The sequence below is a fragment of the Echiichthys vipera genome (genome assembly GCF_963691815.1).
Source record: "Echiichthys vipera genome assembly, chromosome: 13".
NCBI classification, from domain to species: domain Eukaryota; kingdom Metazoa; phylum Chordata; class Actinopteri; order Perciformes; family Trachinidae; genus Echiichthys; species Echiichthys vipera.
This window is the reverse complement of record NC_139838.1, coordinates 21942175-21962911: the sequence shown is the minus strand read 5'-3', so window position 1 is coordinate 21962911 and position 20737 is coordinate 21942175. Positions and strand designations below refer to the sequence as shown.

Here is a 20737-nt window from a genome sequence, read left to right as displayed (position 1 = left end):
CACCTATTAAACTCACCTATTAAAGCCGAGCTCACAGTGTGCTCCCGGAGAAGCAGGATTTATCTATCATGCTCTAATTGGTTGATTGTGGCTGTTCTGAGGTGAGATTGAGTCGTCCATCATGTCCCGACTGAGGGCTGCAGACGGGGGAGGAGCTGCAGCCAAGCGAGCAAAATTGCCCCTCATAAGGTGTAAGGGCTCAGGGTTTTGAAGGTGGCAGGCAGTGTTTTTATAGAGAAGTTAACAGATTTTGAGTTAATCTGTTCGACTGAGGCAAATGGTTATCGACTGCCCTCAGGGACAAAGCTAGGGAACGTAAAAAAAACTCACCCAGTGCTGTTTTTCCCCCCCTGCCTCTCTGTGATGAATCTTTACGTTGCCATGTCAATATTATTACAATAAGCCCCCTCCAGCTATATTATTAACTTTTTACAATACAAAAGGCTGCTCAGCCATCGCTCACCTGACACCTCTCTCTATACAGCCGTCCTTTTGAGTTTGCCAAGCCAGCAGCCGTTACCTCCCAATTCAACCACAGCCATAAAACATGGCCGCAAACCTGTGTCTGTTTTACTGCAGCAATTTAGCATGGCTCAAGGGCACCGCAGCAATATCTCTTTCTCTCTGCCTGTTCAGCAGAGGCCTGGCGGCAACGCTGCAGCTGAGGGAATATAGCGGACGATCTCATGTCCGGCCATTTGACTGACTGCTCTATTTGAGCACAGAAAGGATCAGGGCAGGCCTGACTGACTGGTGCTTAAATACTATTATGGCTCTGTCCGTGTTTGGCTCTTCTTTTCTCTCTCTCTCTCTCTCTCCCCGATGGCCTCTGTCTGTGTGACTGACCGTCACAGACGCCTTTGACTCGCTGATCTGCTTACAAAAGAAAAACCTTGGTTTGGTTTGTCTGCGGAGGAAATATTACACAATAACACAGATTTCTTTCATCTCCGCTTTGTGCCACAGCGATTCACCCTTGACACGATCAATAGCTGCTATTGAGGTGATACAAAGCAAACATTTGGAAAGCTCAGCCAGCTTTCTAACTTTCATCTGACGCCTACAGACTCACTTTTATAACAGTTTTCCACCTGCTCTAATCCACTGTCTGGGTTTTGAATAATACCCTGACTATCATTCTGTATTGAAATGGTGTTATTGGAAGTTGGAACATTTGCCGTGTTGATCGTCATAAACGTGAATGAATATCTGCTTCTAGGCGGATTTTTTTTGTGTGAAAACTCATTTCACAGTTAAAAATGTTTTATAGGTGTGATTACAAGGCTCACTAATCAAATCCTCAATATTCTATCCACCGTAATCTGAAAACATTGCTGCAAACGTTTGTTCCTTATCAACCCAAATAGTTCAGATAAGTCCTCTGAGATCTGAGTGAAATGTTAGTTTTCAAGGGTAAGGGTAGCTTTTGTGTTGAATAGCTGAATTGAAAATGAAGCCTCACAAATGGCCCGAAGAGTACAGAGATCCTGCTGATTGGAATCAGACGTCCTTTAATTTCTTTGTGGCTGTCAAAGCAACACAGATCTTTGTAAACTCCAGTCCCCATTAAAACACTTCAGAGTTAGATCAAACCTTTTTTATCCACACTTTGTCAGTATCAGCATAATCTATAACTTCTTTTTGTCTGACTGATGATTAATGAAGATTGTACATCTTGTGCATTTCTCTTTGATTCAGCATGATATACTTTTGGAAGCGTTTCTTTTATTAATAAAGCCTCTACATTAAAACAAATAAAGCTCTATGGATTCGACTAAAGGTTGACCACACAGCTGTGCATATGCATATGACAAACTCCATCCTTTGATCCTTCAGTAAGAAAAGGACAGACAAGAATAGATGCCTCATGTACAGAGCATTAGACAGAAGTCGCAGTAGTAGGATTACAAAGAAACAAAGATTTTCCCATACTTGGTTGTCCGTTTTGTCAGGACAGTGAGCATGAGACGATCATTTGCAAAGTTCATCTGGAGGAGAAGAAACAATATTTTTAAATCACAAGAGCAGTCGAAGTGGCCTTACTACTAAATTTGGATTAAAGATAATGTTTTCAATGACTTTATTTGTGGTCTAATGTGCGTTTCTCGCCGTTTCCTGTGCAGATCATCCAGGACCGCGTGTTGGAGCACGGCTCCAGGAGCAGCCTGATGTGGAACAGTCACCCTGGGGGACTCTTCTCACTGCCGCAGTACTCTGGTTACCTGGGAGACTTCCCCTTCTACTACGCCACACTGGGTCAGTAACACACGCACAAACACATGAGCAGAGGCACATACGCTGTACAAATTGCTGTTACACAACAATGAACTGTGGCAATGAAATGATCCATTAAGGTTGGTCAGAAACATTTCTTCATCAGCCTTCACTCAAGCCCCAAGCATTTTGTCACAAATTTGGTACGAGAAAATGACTTATGGCCTCCACCCTTCAATGGCGTGTGTGTGTGGCAGCAAGTGGAGTGAAGGAATGGGCCTTTGATGGATTTTTGTATTAGTCGTGCTGACACACCAGCCTGTCCATCATTATGTTTTGAGTCAGCATTGCTACTGGTGCTACCGCTGCAACAAGGCCAATTCCCCCCACCACGGTTCAGCAGCGTCGAGTTTTCCCCCCGTGACACATCTGTGACCCGGGAGCCTCTCCATCCCTCACTTCTTCTCTCCATCATCATTCAGCACTGCCACAACAAATACACACACACACACACTTTCACATTCACAGACAGCGATAGTACGAGCCCACACATTCATCTGATGGAGCACCTGAAGTGAAGGGATGATATTAAAATGGATGGGCACAGTGACAGGCACGGATTACAACTCCAGCAAGTTTATCTGTTTGTCAAAGAGGAAGCAATTAAACACGGATTGGTTTTTAGGAGACACAGTGGCTTGTCGCTGATGGGTAATTTAGTAAAAATCAAAGCAGTAGAGTCTGTTTCAAACGAACACTTCCCTTTGTTCTCTTAGAGCCAATAACAAGACACACGACAGGCATTCACACACACACACAGCGGGAGGTGTTTTGTTGTTGTTCTGGATTATTGAGGCTGATAAAAAAATGTATACCTGAGAATAAAAAAAATCAATAACAGTATAAATTTGACAACTAATTATGTTACATTTTGTGATAAAGGCACGTCTAAGTATAAGCAAAATGCAGAGCTTCACCCTGTCTCTGTTTGTGTGTGTTGGTAAAACATACACACTACCTTAAGCCCTGTGTGTCAGTATCTGACGCTGAGGGTGAGGGGCATCACAAAGCAGCGGTTGGGAATATGATGCTCTCCCTGCATGCTGTCATTGGCTGCGGGTTAAACCCCCATGTGGGATGAGTCCCCCTTTGCCAACACCCAGAAACGTCCCCACGCAGACCAAAATAAGAAGTAAACAGAAAAAAACAGCTTCACTGCGGATAGACGCCATCAAACACTTCTAGTGGGTCATACGTGATGATTGAGAAGGATTACTTTTGCATTAGTTTATACACTGTTTTTCAGGATAATACTATGTATTATAAACTAAAAGAGACACTAAAACCGAATGACAGACAGGGTGAAAACAAGTATATTGAGACAGCATGAGAAAAAAATGTTTTTTACATTCAAGCACGTAAACATGTTCGCAACATGGGTTGTTTTGAGATTTCGCGTAATATGGGACCAATGCCCAGTTCAGACCAAAGATTTGCGAAGAGACAAAACTGTTTTAGAACGTGTCAGGGGAAAGTTGCAGCGGTGTGAACTGACCCGTCTCGTCTGGATCTGCTGATGTTGTCACCTCAATCTCAAATTGTCAAATTGCCAGCAGCAGAACGTAACACACGTCACACATTTCAACAGCCGATTAAGTCTTAGCAAAGTCAGCTGGTCAGGTCAGTGACAAACTGTCAGCTGGTTGAAAAGGCAGTTATGGACAAGAAAGAGAGAGAGGGTCGAGCGAGCAATACAGTGAATAAGGAGAGGGAGCGCCGTAATCGAAAACAAACCAGTGAATCAGGGAAATAAAACTTTATTTTTGTCATTTCATCACTACTAGAAATGCAGCTGTAGTATCTCGCTGCCTCCGTCCTCATTATATTTTATACAGCTACAAATTAAAATCCAGCTACGTCTCGCCACGTCTCACAGGTGTGAACGTGCAGGTACCAGAACGTTGCAGACCTGCACGATGCAAGTAGTTGCAAGTTTCAACTCATCTCGTCACAAATATTTGGTCTGAACTGGGATTAAAGCTTTGAATCATTAAACACAACCAAATACTAAAAGTACCCAAATGTCTGTAAACATACATGTCCACATACTTTTGGCCGGTGTCCTTGTGGGTACTTAATGGCCTCCAATCGCTGTATCAATCATAAACCAGCCCTTTGTCTTGCGAATAAACATTTAGCTGGTGAGATGTATAATGTGTTGATACAGGATGTGTCAAAAGCCTCTGATAATCATGGGTAAAGACAGAAAACAGCATGCACATCCAAAATGTACAATAAGCTGCATGACAGTAATTCTGCTCCAGGTTTTCTTCAATGTTTCATGGAAGTCTGTTTACCAGCTTGTTAGAAATTTACATACCAGGTGTTTAAAAACTCTGCACACTCTTAACTTTTTAGGTTAGTTTACCAAGTTTTCTGACTCATCATAAAAGCTGCTCGGTGGCGGAAAGGAGACTCCTTTAATGCTATCTCCTCTGCGCCATGCTTTGTTGGTTTGGGTTAGATTAGATTTAAATTAGGAAAAGTTGTACGTCCGCTATGATCCGTCTTGCTCAATATCTTATTTCCTGCTCATTTTCAGCCTCGATTACTTTATTCCAACATCAAGTCAGACTGAATTTATAGTCACATCAGCACTTAGACGTCTGTTCATTGGGTTTCAGACACAGCTGAAGAGTTTCCAAAATGAAATATTCAGCAATCAAGAGATTTGACATTTTCAAAACACATTAAAGTTGTTGAATATTTCAAGACTGGCTTTAAAATCCCTTACAATTGTATCATCTATATTTTTGAGCTGCTGACATTCTCGTTTCAAGTAGCATCTTTAAACATCTCTCTGAAAGTAGATATGAAGTGTTTGCAAATGAGAGCCTTCAGTTCTCATTCAGCTTTATTCTCTTCAAAGAGCCTCAGATTACATTGATGGCTGACAGTCGGCTCGCCGTGTTCAAGCCAGCATCGTTTTCTGGATTAGTTAAACTGCATTAATGAGTGACTGTCTTTCTGTTGTGTTTCAGGTATTAAACCGTACCCCAAATTCACAGCGGTCATCCATGCTGTCTCTCCTCTGGTGTCTCAGTCCCAGCCCATACTCAAGCTACTGGTAGCCGTGGCCAAGTCCCAGTACTGTGCACAGGTAAAGGATTTATTTATGTGCGTGCGTGCGTGCGTGCGTGCGTGCGTGTGCGTGTGTTTGTCTGTCTGTTCTTTTTCATAGCAGCATCCCCACAATTCTCCACTGATCTCCACCTTGTGGCTCCCCAAATTGCGCTGCGTTATGCAATCACATTTTCCAACCACAGCATCCTCCATCCTTCTGTGTGTTTATGTGTGTGTGTGTTTGTTAACTCCAGTGGATTGAATTAGTGCAGCAATTTGTAGCAGTGCTACATCTGTCTCCATGGCAGCGAAACCCCCTTCAGCACAGCTGGAGACGGCATGTATTGATTCCCCTCCTTGCTCCTTACCAGCACGGGAAATGAAATGGAATTTGCTCCCCGGTGGCGTGCGTGCGTGTGCTCGCGCGTGTGTGTGTGTGTGTGTTCGTTCGTTCTGCCACCAGAGTGTATGAGTAAGCGAGTTTGTATTTTGTGTAGGAGGGATGCGTTTCCGTGTGAGTGCCGTGCATGAATGTGCAGGTCTGTGATTGTGTGTTGTGCAGCAGGGCGAGTTATGTGTATGGGTGCGATTGTTTGGCCAGCGGAATAAACAATATGAATGTGTGTTTGTGTAGGCGGGATGCTTGTACATATCTTGCCCGTGTGTATTTTGTGTCTGTGCTTGTTGACATGTTGACTCTACATATCTGTGCATAGGACTGGTTATTATTTGAAATGTTTTGATACTAATGAAAATACAATCCTGATGCCAAAACATGACTTTGTTTAAAATATAAAGACCCTTTTCTTCATTTAACAAACGAAGCCACATTTCTCAGGTATAGGGATACTGGATCCTACGTTCCCCATAAGGCATCTTAGTGGAGTATTTTTGTTGGACCCACACTACCATTATATGGGGGGGGGGGTATTTAAATTATTTTTATATGTAGCGCCTGTTGTGAATTAGTCTGATCCTAAACTAGTTGCACTAATTGATAAGCTAACTGGCTAGCTCCTATAGCTGCCTTGTATTACCTTTTGTGTTTAATGCTGATGTAGAGAAGATGCAGATTTAAGTTACAGTTCTTAAATGCTTATATAACACTTGGTATAAGAAATCATTCAAAATAGTCATGCATCTGTTTATTTGTTTTTTATTTCAGAAACTGTACGTGCACTGACATGCTTATCCTCTGTACTGCCTGTATTTACTATTACTCTGGGAGTGAAAGACTTAAATCAACTAAAGACTCACTGACAGGGGCCATCTGACAATCACATCTCCAGTGGCCATTGCTCTAAGACAGCAAGGGAAGCTCAGCTTCCCCTAAAATGTCAAGTGTGAAATATTTACTGCTGTGCTTTACAAAGCCGGACACTCAGCTTCTACTGACTTCAATGGGGAAGGGTAGAGCGGGCTGTTCCACTGCAGCCAAACTAGACGGTCATTGGGTAAATGCTGGGCTTTGTCCCGCCCATCAGATGCTCAGCGTCCCTTGGGGTCTACGGGGCAGTGTGCTGGCCCGGACGCTCGCCTTCTGCATGATGATTGGATGAGCTGTCTGAGGCAGAATCCTTTTTTGATTGACAGCTAAATGAGCAAATCAGCGATCTTGAAAAATAAACATCCACTGGAGCATTTCCAAGTTTTTCATTCAATTGTTCTGAACTGATCCGGAGCCTTTACCGACTTTGTCTTTTTTTAAAAGGACCAGCCTTGTGTTTGGTGACTCTGTTCTGTCAATCTGCGGTTTCTTTACCCAACGAGCAGCAGCAGCTGCCGAGCTTCTCCCCCAGTCACGATCAAACTCGCAGGCGGTCACACTTCACAGTAGCCTGGCGCAGAAGCTCCAGCTGGGCCAAGGCCGTTTAAGCAGCCTTTTCCCTGGAAAAGACGCCTAGTTGGTAGGACAAGGCCTCAGATCATTTTCTTGAAAAGTAACAAAGGGTAGAATTTACATATAAAAAAACAAACACATTTATGATGTAGGCCGGAAAAATGAGCTTCCCCTCCTTGAAAGACCAGCAGCCGCCACTGCATCTCAATAACCAGTTTCACAGGCCCAACAGCACTAGATCACAACAGAAGTCATTTAAGAGGATAAAGGAACAGGTCTATATCTTGTCCTTAAACAAACTCAATAGCTTCTTATTCACATGACAGCATGTCCTTTCTGTCTCATATATGAGGCAGGTTAACAATTCTCCTCTACTCTCTGTATCGTGCACGGTGGATTTTCCGTTTTCGAAAGAAATGCCCGACCAAAGATGTAAACCTAGGGGAAACACTGGTATCTAAGTTTATGTCTTTAATTTGCAGTCCCCACACATCACTATGATATCATCAGGCTTATTTTCTCAGACTTGAAAAAAGCTCCCCCTGAACCGCAGCTGTTGTTCTGAGTAGTATTTCTCATGACTAACTGATTTTGAAGTGTAAAATTGGAGTAGAGGCCCTTTAAATGTTGACCAAACTCGCCTTAGGGCCACATCCTGCATGAGCAGTCCGTTACGTCTAAAACTGCTGAGGCTTGCACACGTGTGGTGCTGATGCAGCGCTGCTTGAGCCTGCCTGCCTTTCTGCGCTGAGTTTCCCCATAAACCATATATTGACCATAAACAATAGAATGCTTCACTTCATTATGAATGTAATTTATTTTTCTTTTAGACAGAAGACCTATTCTACATATACTGTATACACTGTTAGGAAGAACATTCACTCTCTCTTTTTGCTGTAAACTGCTCACATACGACTGCGACTGAGTTCAGTGCTCCAACCTGTTAACAACAAAAAAAAGCAGCCGGTCCAGCATGCACTGCTCCTGGCGAGATGTGTGGCTCAACTGTTCAAGAACTTAGCCTAAATAAAATACAGTTATTGATCTTGACAGTTTATTTATTAAGATCTACTGACTTCTTCATGTGGCGATGTGGTGAAAAGAGCAAGAACCAGCAAAAATTGAAAAAAGGTGGATTGAGCGTTTTTGTTAACAGCTGTTTCAGGGTCAAGAATGAACTGTCAAGCTCATCTTTTTATTCCCGTTCCTGAGCAAACTGCATCTGAGTGGTGCTTAGTGATGCTATTGAAATGTGAAGAGCAAGTTCATAGTTGTTTTGTCAAATAGCTGAATTAAAATGGCCTGATCTTAAAATAGGAAGAGCCCATTTTGAAAGAAGACATTAGGAATACAATCGATCTAGGAAGAGCTCAGATCAGAGCAATCGATACCAACTGTCTTGTGTTACAGACACATTTCAAGTGAAGAGGTTTGATATCCAACCCTAACATCCTGGTATCTGCCCACATTCAGCCAACCATCCTCAGAAACCTTCTCCCATAATATCAGGTTTAATGAGTAAACTCTGCCTTCTTCTAAGTTGTTATGGAGGTGCTTCTGTTGTGTTCTTCAGGCTGTGCGCGCAGAGCCAGGTACACAGCTGGGGTGTTTTCTTCCACTCTCCGCGGACAGAAAAGACTACAGAGAGAGAGAGAGGGGCTGCTGAGGAAAGGGATATAAATAAATGAATGGAGTTGAGAGAATGAAAGAACTCCGAGGGTGGGGGAGGCTAAATTGGACGCGGGAAAGCTTTTGAGGCGAATTTTGACACAGCGCACCTCCTGCTGCTTGCACGTGCATTTTGAGGGAAACGTGTGCTACAGATACACCAATAGTTTCTTCCCCATTCCCCTCCAGTCATATACACACATCACGGCGTACATACAGTACACAATGTCACCATCAGCACCCTGAGATGGCTGGTGGGCTGACAGAGACACCATCTGTCTTTCTAATCAAGGACTAGAGCCCCTGCAAGGGTGGAACAACACGTTTCTCAGCTGCGTGTGTGTGTATGTGTGTGTGTGTGTGTGTGTGTGTGTGTGTGTGTGTGTGTGTGTGTGTGTGCGGAGATCCACACTGGATATCTGTTGTTATCTTACAATGACAAACACATTCTCGCCCTGATTCAGCCTCATGACTGATCTTGTTTTGCTTTTTATCTGTACTGACTTATAATGATGAGATCATTTTTGCCTATTCATCAAACAGCTGTGTGCCATCTTTGGTTTTAGACCAGTAACATACTGTATTTCCACACAGCTGCAAGTGACAAAGCAAAAACCTCAACACAGACATCCAATTGGCTCTCGGCTCATAATTTTGGCAGGTTCAGTCAGGGTGCAGAGTGCCCGAGGGGAATGGCCGCTGCGTGTGACGTAGTTAATGTCAGAATCATGTGAAACTTTATTGATGCCTGCAGGGAAATTCTTATGGTTCGCCTCCTTTAGGGACATCTGAGCACAGTGTCGGATACCGCCCTGCACAGTGGAAGCGGGGTGGATGAATTCACTGACTTGTTCAAGGATATTTCAAGGGTAGATGTTAGCTGACACACAACGACTGAACAGGATGGGACGCTACTGCCAGTGTGTCCCTATCACTTTCCTTATCACTAATTGGATATTCATTCCCCACAGGTTCAGGCAAACCAATCCCTAGGGATATATGTAAATATTAGTTGCGTTTGCACTGCGTTTTGCCATTGTTTGTCTTAATTTATTAATCATTAATCAAACTTATATGTATGGGATGAAATGTACAAATCTAGTATAGAATAAACTACAATAACATACTATTAAATTTTCCCTGGGAAAATGTTCTCATGCATACTAAAACTTTTCAAATTGTGAATGTGGTGTGTAGAGAAAAGGAAGTGGAAGTGAAAGTATGGCAGATGGTGGTGCTGCAGCTCCAGGCAAAGCTAAAAAAAAAACTAAAAAAAAAGAAAACTAATAAATCTTTGGAAATACATTTTTCACCAGCTATTTGTAAAGTTTTGAAGTTTCCATTTGATTTACAATCCATTTTCACATTTTCCATTTTTTCACAGTCTCCTGTTGGTTTGAGCTGCACAGTGACTGCACAAATAGTAGCGTGCCTACACTTCAAAGTATTATGTAGCTTTGAGCTGGGACACACGGATGTCTTATGTCCCTTAGTTACTGTTGCTATGCCATTCTAGAACTTCAATTGAAATTCTTAGTAAGTTTTTACCAGTTTACTAAGTTTTTTTTTAATCTTTGATTTCACAAAAAGACAAAAGCAGCTTCTCACAGCCATAATTATTGTCGGTTGAAATGCGAACTCTCTCCTTTGTTCGGACTTACTACTTGTTAGCTAGCTTATTAAGCGAACGTTAGCTGGTTGAAAACATGGTTTAAATTTTTGAATATTTCCATCAGACTCGTTTTAGAAGGAGAATCTTGTAAAAAGTGTCTGAAATACCCACTTGATAGCTACGTACATGTAAATGTAAAAACATGACTACAAACAAGACTTTTTAACTTAACCCTGTGTTGTTGCTCAGCCTACATATACACTTTACATGTAGAGTAGACCACCCTCTATGACTTATTTATGATTTACCAGACCCAACAACTCCTCCAGGAGCAGCAGCAAGTCGCAATATCTTCTATCTCCGTAACTTTTAATATCATGAGAGAAAGTCGTAGCTAAAGAGCTGCTAACGTTAGTTTAAACTCTGATAGCATCCAGGTTATTCTGTTAACATATCTGTAATGTAAACGAATGCAGTTAGATAATGATAACGCTAATGATAATGCTAACTCTTGGCCTTTGAAGTAACGCTCAGCTTCTACTGTAGGAGGTGATAAACAATCTGTTTAGCCCATTTTTTGCACATTTTATATTATGATTTGAAAAGGCTAAAACAAAAATAACGCACACATCCCTCCAAACTCTTTAAATACCCAGAAATGTTCGTACTAGCCTTGTGCACATTGATTCAACATGTGGACAAACCCAAAGCTTGACCGGCTAGTTCCAGTTGCTAACGGCAGTAGCCATCTCGGGGAGGGTTTTAGCGCACAGTCATTTGGTGTCGGCAGAATGTAAGATGCATGAGATCAGGCTGAGATATAAGAGTATAAATGTATGTGTAAGGTCAGACAGGAGTCATGTCGTGTGTGTTCTTCATCAAACATTCATGAGGTCTGCTGTGGAAGGTTTACCCAGTCGCACGTTCATGTCATCTGACCTGCATGTCGCAGAACCACAGGCATATAAAACATGAGTCCTTGTTGTAAAACATCTTCTGGCTGGAGGTCAGAGCGTGAGATCATGTCGGCCCGGAATGTATTCAGCAACACCTCGTAGTTAGAAATGAAACCTGACAATGTGACATGATTGGTTACAGGCTGAACCCATTCTGGAGCCACCATTGGAACTATTTTATCACTTTGCCCTTCTGGCTCTTTAACAGTCAATCAGCCTGTAATAAGGTGACATTTGCCGGCTGTAGGTCACGTAAATGTCAACAAGCTGCGGAATGTGCTGCAAGTTGTTTTGATTAGAGGAAATCAAATGGGATACAATGCAGTTATTTGCAGGGGATAATATCTTTCTTCTCTCTTTTAGATCATTGTCCTGTGGAACTGTGACAAGCCTCTCCCAGCCAAGCACCGCTGGCCCGCCACCTCAGTGCCCGTCATCGTCATAGAGGGAGAGAATAAGGTGAGCGCAGAACACTCCTCCTCTCACTTACCTCAAAGGTTCGATCACTAGCGCGGGATATACAATCACGCAGCTCATCTTATCCCTATTACTGCAAAGCTACTGTATCTTGGCGCATTTCATTGTGTCTGTGAGTTTCTGGGAGTTAATGAGTTTCGATTTGTGCTGCACTGATTCCATTAAAGGAGAAATTGTGTGGTTTCAATTAAAGCTCAGTAATAAGAATAATATACATTGGAGAAAAAGAAGTGGGGCTAAAGCGCATTGTTGGGAAAGATAAGGCGGCAGTAATGGGTAAGTGCGTATGTGTTGTAACATTTCTTTATTTTTAACGTATTTATTGCTGTTTGTTCTTTACTTTAATCATAACTAAATATCTAATTAACTGAATAAAGTGACAAAATCTCTCTGGAGAAATAAGTCACAGCTGGGTTGTAATATACACTATAAATACACACAGTGGATAAACGCCCGAAAGACGAGCTAGAGCATTGATTTAATTATGTTTCAGGTTAGGTTTTTCTCAACGCGTTTAATAACTCATGATCCTAACATCCATGCAGCCATTTAAAAGTCATGATTACAAAATCTATACTTAAATCTATGTTTATTAGGGATGCAGTTAAAGATTTTCTTCACTATGGGGTGATTATTCATTGTTTTTTCTATAAAATAAAACTAGTGAATATCCTCTAAACGGATGTGAGTATGTGGGTTATTAAACACGTTCAAATGTTCTAACCTGAAACATAATTAAGTCAGCGCTGTAGCTCGCGGCCTGGGCATTTATTTACTGTGTATATTTAAGGTGCATAGTGCAACTCAATTGTGACTTATTTCTCCAGAGAGATTTTGTCACTTTCTTCAGTTAATTGGATATTTAGTTATAATTAAAGGAAATAATAAACAGCAATTTAATTTGCTCCACTAACGATGACAAACCCAAAGATTTTCACTTTACAATAAAACACAGAGAGAGAAAAGCTGCAAATGTGAGAACATGTGAGAAGTTGAAACCAGGGAATCTTTAGCATTTTGTCTTGAAAAAGGGCTGAAACAATCATAAAATAATCAAAATAGTTGAATCGTTCTTTTTGTTGACTGAATAATCGACTACTCATTTCAGCTCTGACGTTATTATCATTTCCTTAAAGGAATATTTCACCCTCAAAATGACCATTTGTACATCAATTACTCACCAAGTGTTGTGTTTTTTGTCGTGTGCCTCCATCACGCAGTATAATCTAGCATAATAAAGTCTTATTTACCCGGTCGTATGCTCAGTATTTCTCAAACACATGCGCTGTAAAACCGTACTATTTACTATTACTAACACACTATGTTTCCCCAGTTGTTTTTCTCCATTCACGGTGGAGTTTTATGCAACAAAAGCATAGTTTTCTTCATGTATTCAAGGCCGCACTCAGTGAGTAACTGAAAAAGAAACGGCCCTTTTTGAAGATGAAGTAGTCCTTAAACACATCTTTTTACAAAATACTTCCAAGTACACAGGAGGAAAAAAAGGTTTAAATATGAAGAAGAAATGCGCCCAAAAATAATGTTTTACATTTGCTCAGCATCTCAGTCTAGAGAGGATTTTGTTCCTTTGTTCTTATGCCTGACAACTTCATATAAGAGACATGTGTTAAAGCAGCCAAAGCCCTGAGCCACGCCTCAGTGGCATTTATTATGACAACCTTATTAGGCTGGAGACTGTGCCTTGTTGAAGGGGTTTGCTCCGTTTCTCTTGACCTCTGTGACCCCTCCTTGTCAGAGTCAAAGGTCAGACGTCGTTGCCTCTAAATACTGATCCTAGCTCGGCTGTTACAATTCCCCAAACTCCAGTTTGAGGTTGTTTTTTTACGGAAAAGGGAAACAGGATCTGGTTGCTCATCCGTATTCTTAGACATCTGAGACATCAGACTCATCCGGCGCGGTCGCCTCCCCCTCCCGCTCGTAAGAAGTTCACTTCACCTGCCAATCAGAGGAAGTGGTTTCCACATCAGTGTCAGTCACCCGGCGGTAGGCTGGGTTTATGGTTTACCTCTCCCCGTGGCTCTGAATGGGTTTCTCCCAAGCCGTCAATCACACCGGGAGGGCTATGTGTGTAGCTGTGTGTCCGTGAAAAGCGAGCAGAACAGGCTTAGCGTACTGCCGCTTGTGTGTGTGTGTGCGCGTGTGTGTGTGTGTGTGTTTGTGTTTGTGTGCGTGTGCCAGGCAGCCTGTGGTTTGTTGTGGTTGTGGCGGGTTCTGTGTTTACTGTAGCGAGCCAAGCTGTGTTCCTCCGCCCCACAGAGGAGGAGGAGAGAGTTTTTCATCCCTTCCGCTTTTTTTTCGGACACATTCTTTCTTATTCCCTCTCTCTTTCTTCCCCTTCCTCACAGATCGTCTCTTTTTTCACCTCTTCATCATCATTTTCTCTTCCTCTCCTCTTGTTTTTGCCTCTCTATCACTGCACCGTCAGTGATGTGCATACGCTCCTCAGGACCATAGTTAGAGTTTCAGCCTCACTGTCTCACTCTCTTTAGATATTTTATTTCTTCAATCAACAGTTCAACTTTATTTTCTGTAAGTTTTATTTTTCAAACATGAAGGCCTCCACAATTCAGATTGTGGTAATTTTTTTATTGTAGACCTTGTAGCCTACAAAAGCCCACCTACACTGAACAGTGTTTTGAAAAAAATATTTTTCCCCTTCACTTTTTCCAAACTCTGTTGAATTATAGACTCAATTTACAAAAGATAAAAACCATCTTATTTCTCATCAATCTACACACAATGCATCACAATGACAAAGCAAAAACAGATTTTTAGAAATTTTAGCAAATCTATAAAAAATAAAATACTGAAATATCACATGTGCAAAAAAGTTTCTGCCCCTTTACTTTGTACGCTGTTGAGGCACCTTTGGAAGTACTTCCAGCCTGGATTCCTCTTGTGTGTGTGAAGCAACAGGCTTTACACGCCCATTAACATCACCGCACTCTGTATATCTGATGTTCAGGCAAAATGCTAAAATTTCTAAAAATCTGTTTTTGCTTTGTCACTATGACCGATTGTGTGTAGATTGACGAGGAGTAAGCTGGATTTTAAATTGAGTCTTTAATGCAACAAAATTGGAAAAAAGTGACTTAAATACTTTTTCACAGTACTACATATATCATTTGAACTTTATAATTAAAAGTTTTTTAATTAGGTTTTTAGAAACCCCAAATTCCCAAGGACATGACCACAGTGTCCTGATAAATGCTCATGATAACTTTATACTTTAAACTTAAAAAAGATACATTTTACATAAATCTTAAATACCACAGTCTGAAATTCTTCTTCTTCGTCTTCTTCGTCTTCTTCGTCTTCTTCGTCTTATTCTTCTTCTTCTTCTTCTTCTTCTTCTTCTTCTTCTTCTTCTTCTTCTCCTTCTCCTTCTCCTCTTCCTCTTCCTCTTCCTCTTCCTCCTCCTTCTCCTCCTCCTCCTCCTCCTCAGTAAAATGAGTGTTGTCTTGAGAAACTGAGAACAAGACTTCAGACAGTGATTTCAGTCACACACAGTCATCTTGATGGCTGCCATAAGTTCTCCCTTACAGCACCACATGTGAATTAATCAACAGCAGAAAATAGTCCACCACAAATGCACTAATCGCTCCAGTTTCAGTGAAGTCTGCTAATAACTAGTGTCAGTCTGTTTAAGGAAAGGGCTACGCCTTTGTGAGAGTGACAGACATGGTAGCATTGTTAGCTTTGGTCTTGGATTTGTTGACAGAATAACACCAATCTTATCCTTTAACCGCGCTCCTTCTTGTATTCCCTCTGTCGTCCTCTCTGTCTCTCTGGCACAGTGGCCAAAAACATCTGGTGTATGACCGTTGATTTGAGCTGTGTGAGAATCCCAGCAGCACTTGATGTGATTTACACAAACTGGTGGTCCTCCTCCCTCCGTCTCCCTGCTCTGCTGTCGCCCTTTAGACAGGAGGTGAAGCGCTGGAGGCAGATTCCTGGTGTAAGAGCTCACATTCCTGAGCACCAGGAAGCCCCAGGCTAATATCTCGCACTTTTAACATTACAAACCATCTGGGGGTTGGAAACACCAGCCTCTCATCCTCTCTTATTCTCTTTGTCTGTCTTCCATCTCTTTTGCTTTTTGCCGTTTTTGTCTTCGCTGGTATTCTCTGTGACACGTTGTGCTGAAAAACAAGTGGAAAACAGGGAGCGCAGAGATGGGATTGTTATGTTTCTCTCTCATGTGCCCGCAGGACATTCCAGCAGTAATGATGACATTAGAAAGGAGAGGGAGGTGCCGCCTCTCCTCTTTCCTCTCAACTCTCATTTTCTTCTCTTTTGTATATGGAATATGAGTGACAGTCGAAACTTTCCGCCGCCGTTGTTGCCTCTGAATGTGGAGGGCTTTTGGGAGAGGGGGAGAAGAGGCCACTTGACCGAGTCACAACAGCGCTGTCATGGTTCAGCTGTGGGAGGTGGCGGGAGCGGGAAATCCCCTTTTTATACCTTTTTTGCTGCACATTAAGATATGAAAAAGTCTTACATTTTCCCAGTTGAATCCCTTTAAATAGTATCCTCCTTAAAATATGTACTATATGTAATATCAAAATTTCGACCCCCACCCCGACCTGCTACCAGATTTCAGCGCTCTCACCCGATTTCCTTCCTTTGCTCCGGACATTATTCCTACAGTAATGAATACATGGATTACATACGAACTGCATGGCATTACTTTTTCTAGTTATATGTTCAAACAGTGAATGATACCAATGATACCTGAACCACTGTATCATTGACACTGGCCTCATGCTGCTTTTTTACTGTTTTTAACCCTGTATTCCAGCACATTTGTGACATTGAACGTCACGTTCAATGTCACAAATGTGCTGGAATACAGGGTTAAAAAGTGCAGGAAAACAAAAAGGCATACTCGTGTACTGCAATGGGAAAGGAGGCTACCTATTTTTAAGATATTTTTGTGCCTTTCATTAAACAGAATAGCTGGAGGTTGACAGGAAATGGAAGAGAGAGAGAGAGAGAGAGGAGGATAGGGAGATATTCAACAAAGGGCATCAGGTCAAAGTCAAACCCGGGCCACTGCAGCGAGGACTTAGCCTCTGTACATGGGGCGCCCGCTCTAACCACTGAGCCACCTGTCTATTTCCAACCTGCATAAACACGCACACTATTTCACGTAGATAAAAAAGGATTGGTGTTGCCTGAAATGATGCAGAACAGAAAGTGTTGAATTCTTGCACGGTGATGACTTCTTTATTCTTTAGCCACAGTCTGCAGCAACCAATCAATCCCAAACACTAAAGACGATCACGACGCAAATTTAAGTTGTTTTTTAAGCAAGGATTGACATTGTGCTGATCTCGGGTTTTCGTGATTTGACTCTTCTGGACTCTCCTTTTGATTTGACCCTTGAATATGAAAGTCTTTGACCGCCGGTTTGATTAAATAAACAATCTGAAGACATCACCTTGATTGTTTTTCCCATATTTCAGGTGATTTTACACATGAGACGGCTGGTCGATTATAAAAGTTGCAGCACTTGAATGGCTAACAGAGCTTGACAGTAAAGCCCGGTGATTCTCTCAGTGTTTGTTCTTGCTGCTCTCGGCTGCAGCAGGGATGAAGAGCTGTTGGGAGTGAGGTCACCGCTTGAGCGCAGCAGGTGGCAGTTGTTTATAGAGAAACGAGGTCAACGCTGACTATTCTTAAATGTAGATGTAATGCGTTTTCAGTGCAGGTGGTGTTTTTTAAAAGAACAAGTATTCTCACAGAGGCTTGACCTTCGTGGCTGTTCTGAATAGCTGAATATTGGGCTTTTAGTGTCTGTATGTATAAACTCAGTATCTGGATGTTTGTGTGTCCACATCCATTAAAGTGATGCTTCGTGAGCTGCTTCTTGTTTGTGTGGGAGGTTCGTTTGAGTTCCAGCACACATCCAGTTTACAGCGCACACCCACTTGCTCAAACGAGAAGCTGCTGCTTTCTCATCCGAGCGCTTTTCATCACATCAACAGACCAAAAGACTTTCCGTCTAAATATCCTCAAGATGTTGGTCTCTCCTTCCACCCACCAGGCCCCGGCCTCCATCATTCCCTCTCTCTCTCTCTCTCTCTGCTTCCAGTAAATATTCAAGGTCTGTCGTGTATGAAACAGTTTGATTTCATTTGCCGTTAAATAAATGCATTTGGTTTTCAACAGTGGTGGATGGGAAAGGTAAATTGATGCCATATGTGCTCGTGCTGTGTTTTTATTGATTTAAAAAGAGAAAGACGACCCCTGCAGCAGTAATGGAAACTCGTATCTGCACTCCATCACTGTTTTAAAACAAAGCGTGCAGTAAAGCATAGGATATTGGCTTTTTTCTCTACCTCTCTGTGCGCTGCTGTTTGTTGATGGCTTGTTGTCTCCCATGAATCTGTAAGGAATCATTAAAAATGTATACAGCAGAGAGTTTTTATTCTAAAATATATCTGGTGGGGAAGCTCTACCAGGGGATCTAATTTAAAACTTTAAAGCTCAGGGTAGTGACTGAAGGAGTAGCTTTTATATTAACTGGGGCTCACATGACTCGTTTTATGCAGAAGGGGTCACACGTAATTAATGAACTCACAAGGAATTATCACCAGACTCTGCAATTCATTTCAGATTGGCCAGACTATTTAAAATTGTTTTAATTGACCCAGGGTTTGTAAAGGTGCTTGAAATCCTTGAAGATGTTTGAATTTCAATGTTGTGTTTTTCGAGGTTTGAAATTCTGGATTAAGTACATGGAAATGCATGAAATTCTACCCCCATTTTTTCACACCAAATAGCTATGAATTCTTTGAGTCTTTTGTCCTATTACTACAAAACAAATTTTTAGTTGTTTATAGCATTATAGCATCTATTTCAACGTGATAAAAAAGTAATAATTGTCTATGTATGTATCTGTAAAAGTTACCACAGCTGTAAGGTGCTGGAAAAGCTTGAAAATGGACCTTGAAAGCGCAAATATGACTTTTGAAAAGGTGTACGAAGCCTGTTTAAATCACTGGGAAAAAACGAATTAGAAGCATTAAAAAATATTGAAGTCACTGATTGGATCGATAAGGGACACATTTACCCAATGAGCTGTCATCATGTGTCCGGGTTCATAAGGTCAGCCCCATCGCTCTAACAACTCTCCATTAATTGCATGTATATAGGTCCTGTCTGTGCATGTGTGTGTATTTCGGGCCTGTATAACATGATTAAAAATAATAGAGTGAAAAAAATATCCAGAATTTCCCGGTGCAGGATTAATAAAGTAATTCTTCTTCTTCTTCATCTGTTGTTAAATGATACAGCACTCACTGTTACTACACAGTACAGCGGCAAAATGTCAGAAAGGAAATATGAGAGGAGCAAGAAAAACAAAAGCACAACGACTAAAGAACTAAAGTTGCGGACTCTTCTTCTGTTCTAGTGTTTTTCTTCTGATAAATCCTGATTAATAATGCGGGGGCCAAAACAAACAGTAGCCAAGGGGCCCATGACCACCTAAATGCGCCGCTGCGTGTAGCACACAACAGAAGATCGTCCATGTCAGATGTGGTCTCACACTAGTGTTTGGTTTAGGCGGGGGAGGGCGCATGAGTCAGCAGGAGGCAGGACATGACGTGGTATATTTCCGGTTAGCTGGGCTCACTCGGATGGACGGATTTCAAAATGATGACCCTTCTATAGCTGAAAAAAAGATATTTTTATTATTAAAAAGAAAGAAAAAAGCAGTCCCAGATGTTAGATAATACAGCCTTTATTCGTAACGAGCCCCTCAAAACAACCTTCAGTAATTTAGGATGACACTGAGCTATTAATGTTTCCATGGTAACATTCAATGGAAGCTTTGCTGCATTGTTAGTGTGCAAAAAAAAGAAATATGCAGCCAAATGAAAAAAGGGGACAACGTGCACAAGAAGGGTTTCTCTTTGCTATCAGATCTACATTTGCCCCCTCTGCCTTTTCAATTTTTTCCATGTGCCAAGTGATTATGAATTCATGCTGTTTGCGGAGGAGAATCCAACTGTTCGCATAAGAATGATGTGGTTTTAACCCTTTTCTCTCTGCGTTTTTCCTCTGCAGGTGATGAGTAGTCGTTTCTTGCCCTACGAGACCATAGTGACCGACGCTGTCCTCAGCCTGGATGAAGACACCGTGCTGTCCACCACAGAGGTATCTTGTAATATAATGAAACCACAGAGTGAAAGAGAAAACTCTTCCTCTCTTTCTGCTGCTCCTCTGTCTCGACAGGCTGGTCCTCTTGAGACAAAACACAGATCCAAACTCTCTCTCTCTCTCTCTCTCTCTCCCTCTCTCTCTCTCTCTCTCTCTCCCTCTCCCTCTCCCTCTCCCTCTCCCTCTCTCTCTCTCGCTATGTCCCAAAAGCAACTCTCTGATTGCATTTTCTCTCAATGTTTTTTATCTCTCCTTCTGTTTGTCCCTGGTGTTTTCAAGTTATCGCTCTGCAGCTCGATTCTTAAATCGCTTAAACTACTTTAACTTTAACTCCCAAAGCCTTACTTTCCCCCTATTCTCGTCTGCCTCCCTCTCTCTCTACTTTTCTTTTTCCATCTTCCACCTCATGTTCTGGCACCTGTAATCACACCCCAGCACTGTTATGAGCATTTTTGTTCCACACGCTGTCGGGACTGTTCCTGTTTTTTTTCCCGGGGACATGTTTTGGCGCAGCACCATGAGAAGCCAGATGCTGCTTTGAACAGTGTACAATTAGATCTCATAAAGGCTGCCTGTGCAGAGGATCAAAATGGCGAGGCAGAGCTGGCACTGAGGGAAATCCAGCCCCCCCCCCCCAAAATTTAATTGACCCGTGTT

General features: G+C 42.0%; 1 protein-coding gene across 1 annotated transcript in view; it reads left to right on the top strand.

Annotated features, from left to right (window-relative positions):
• ext1b (exostosin glycosyltransferase 1b) overlaps nt 1-20737 on the top strand; it is a 123082-nt gene that overhangs the window by 93976 nt on the left and 8369 nt on the right. The window contains exons 5-8 of the mRNA XM_083925679.1: nt 2124-2256; nt 5256-5374; nt 11777-11872; nt 19988-20077. Coding sequence (XP_083781805.1) covers nt 2124-2256; nt 5256-5374; nt 11777-11872; nt 19988-20077 — 438 coding nt within the window. The remainder of the gene's footprint in view (nt 1-2123; nt 2257-5255; nt 5375-11776; nt 11873-19987; nt 20078-20737) is intronic.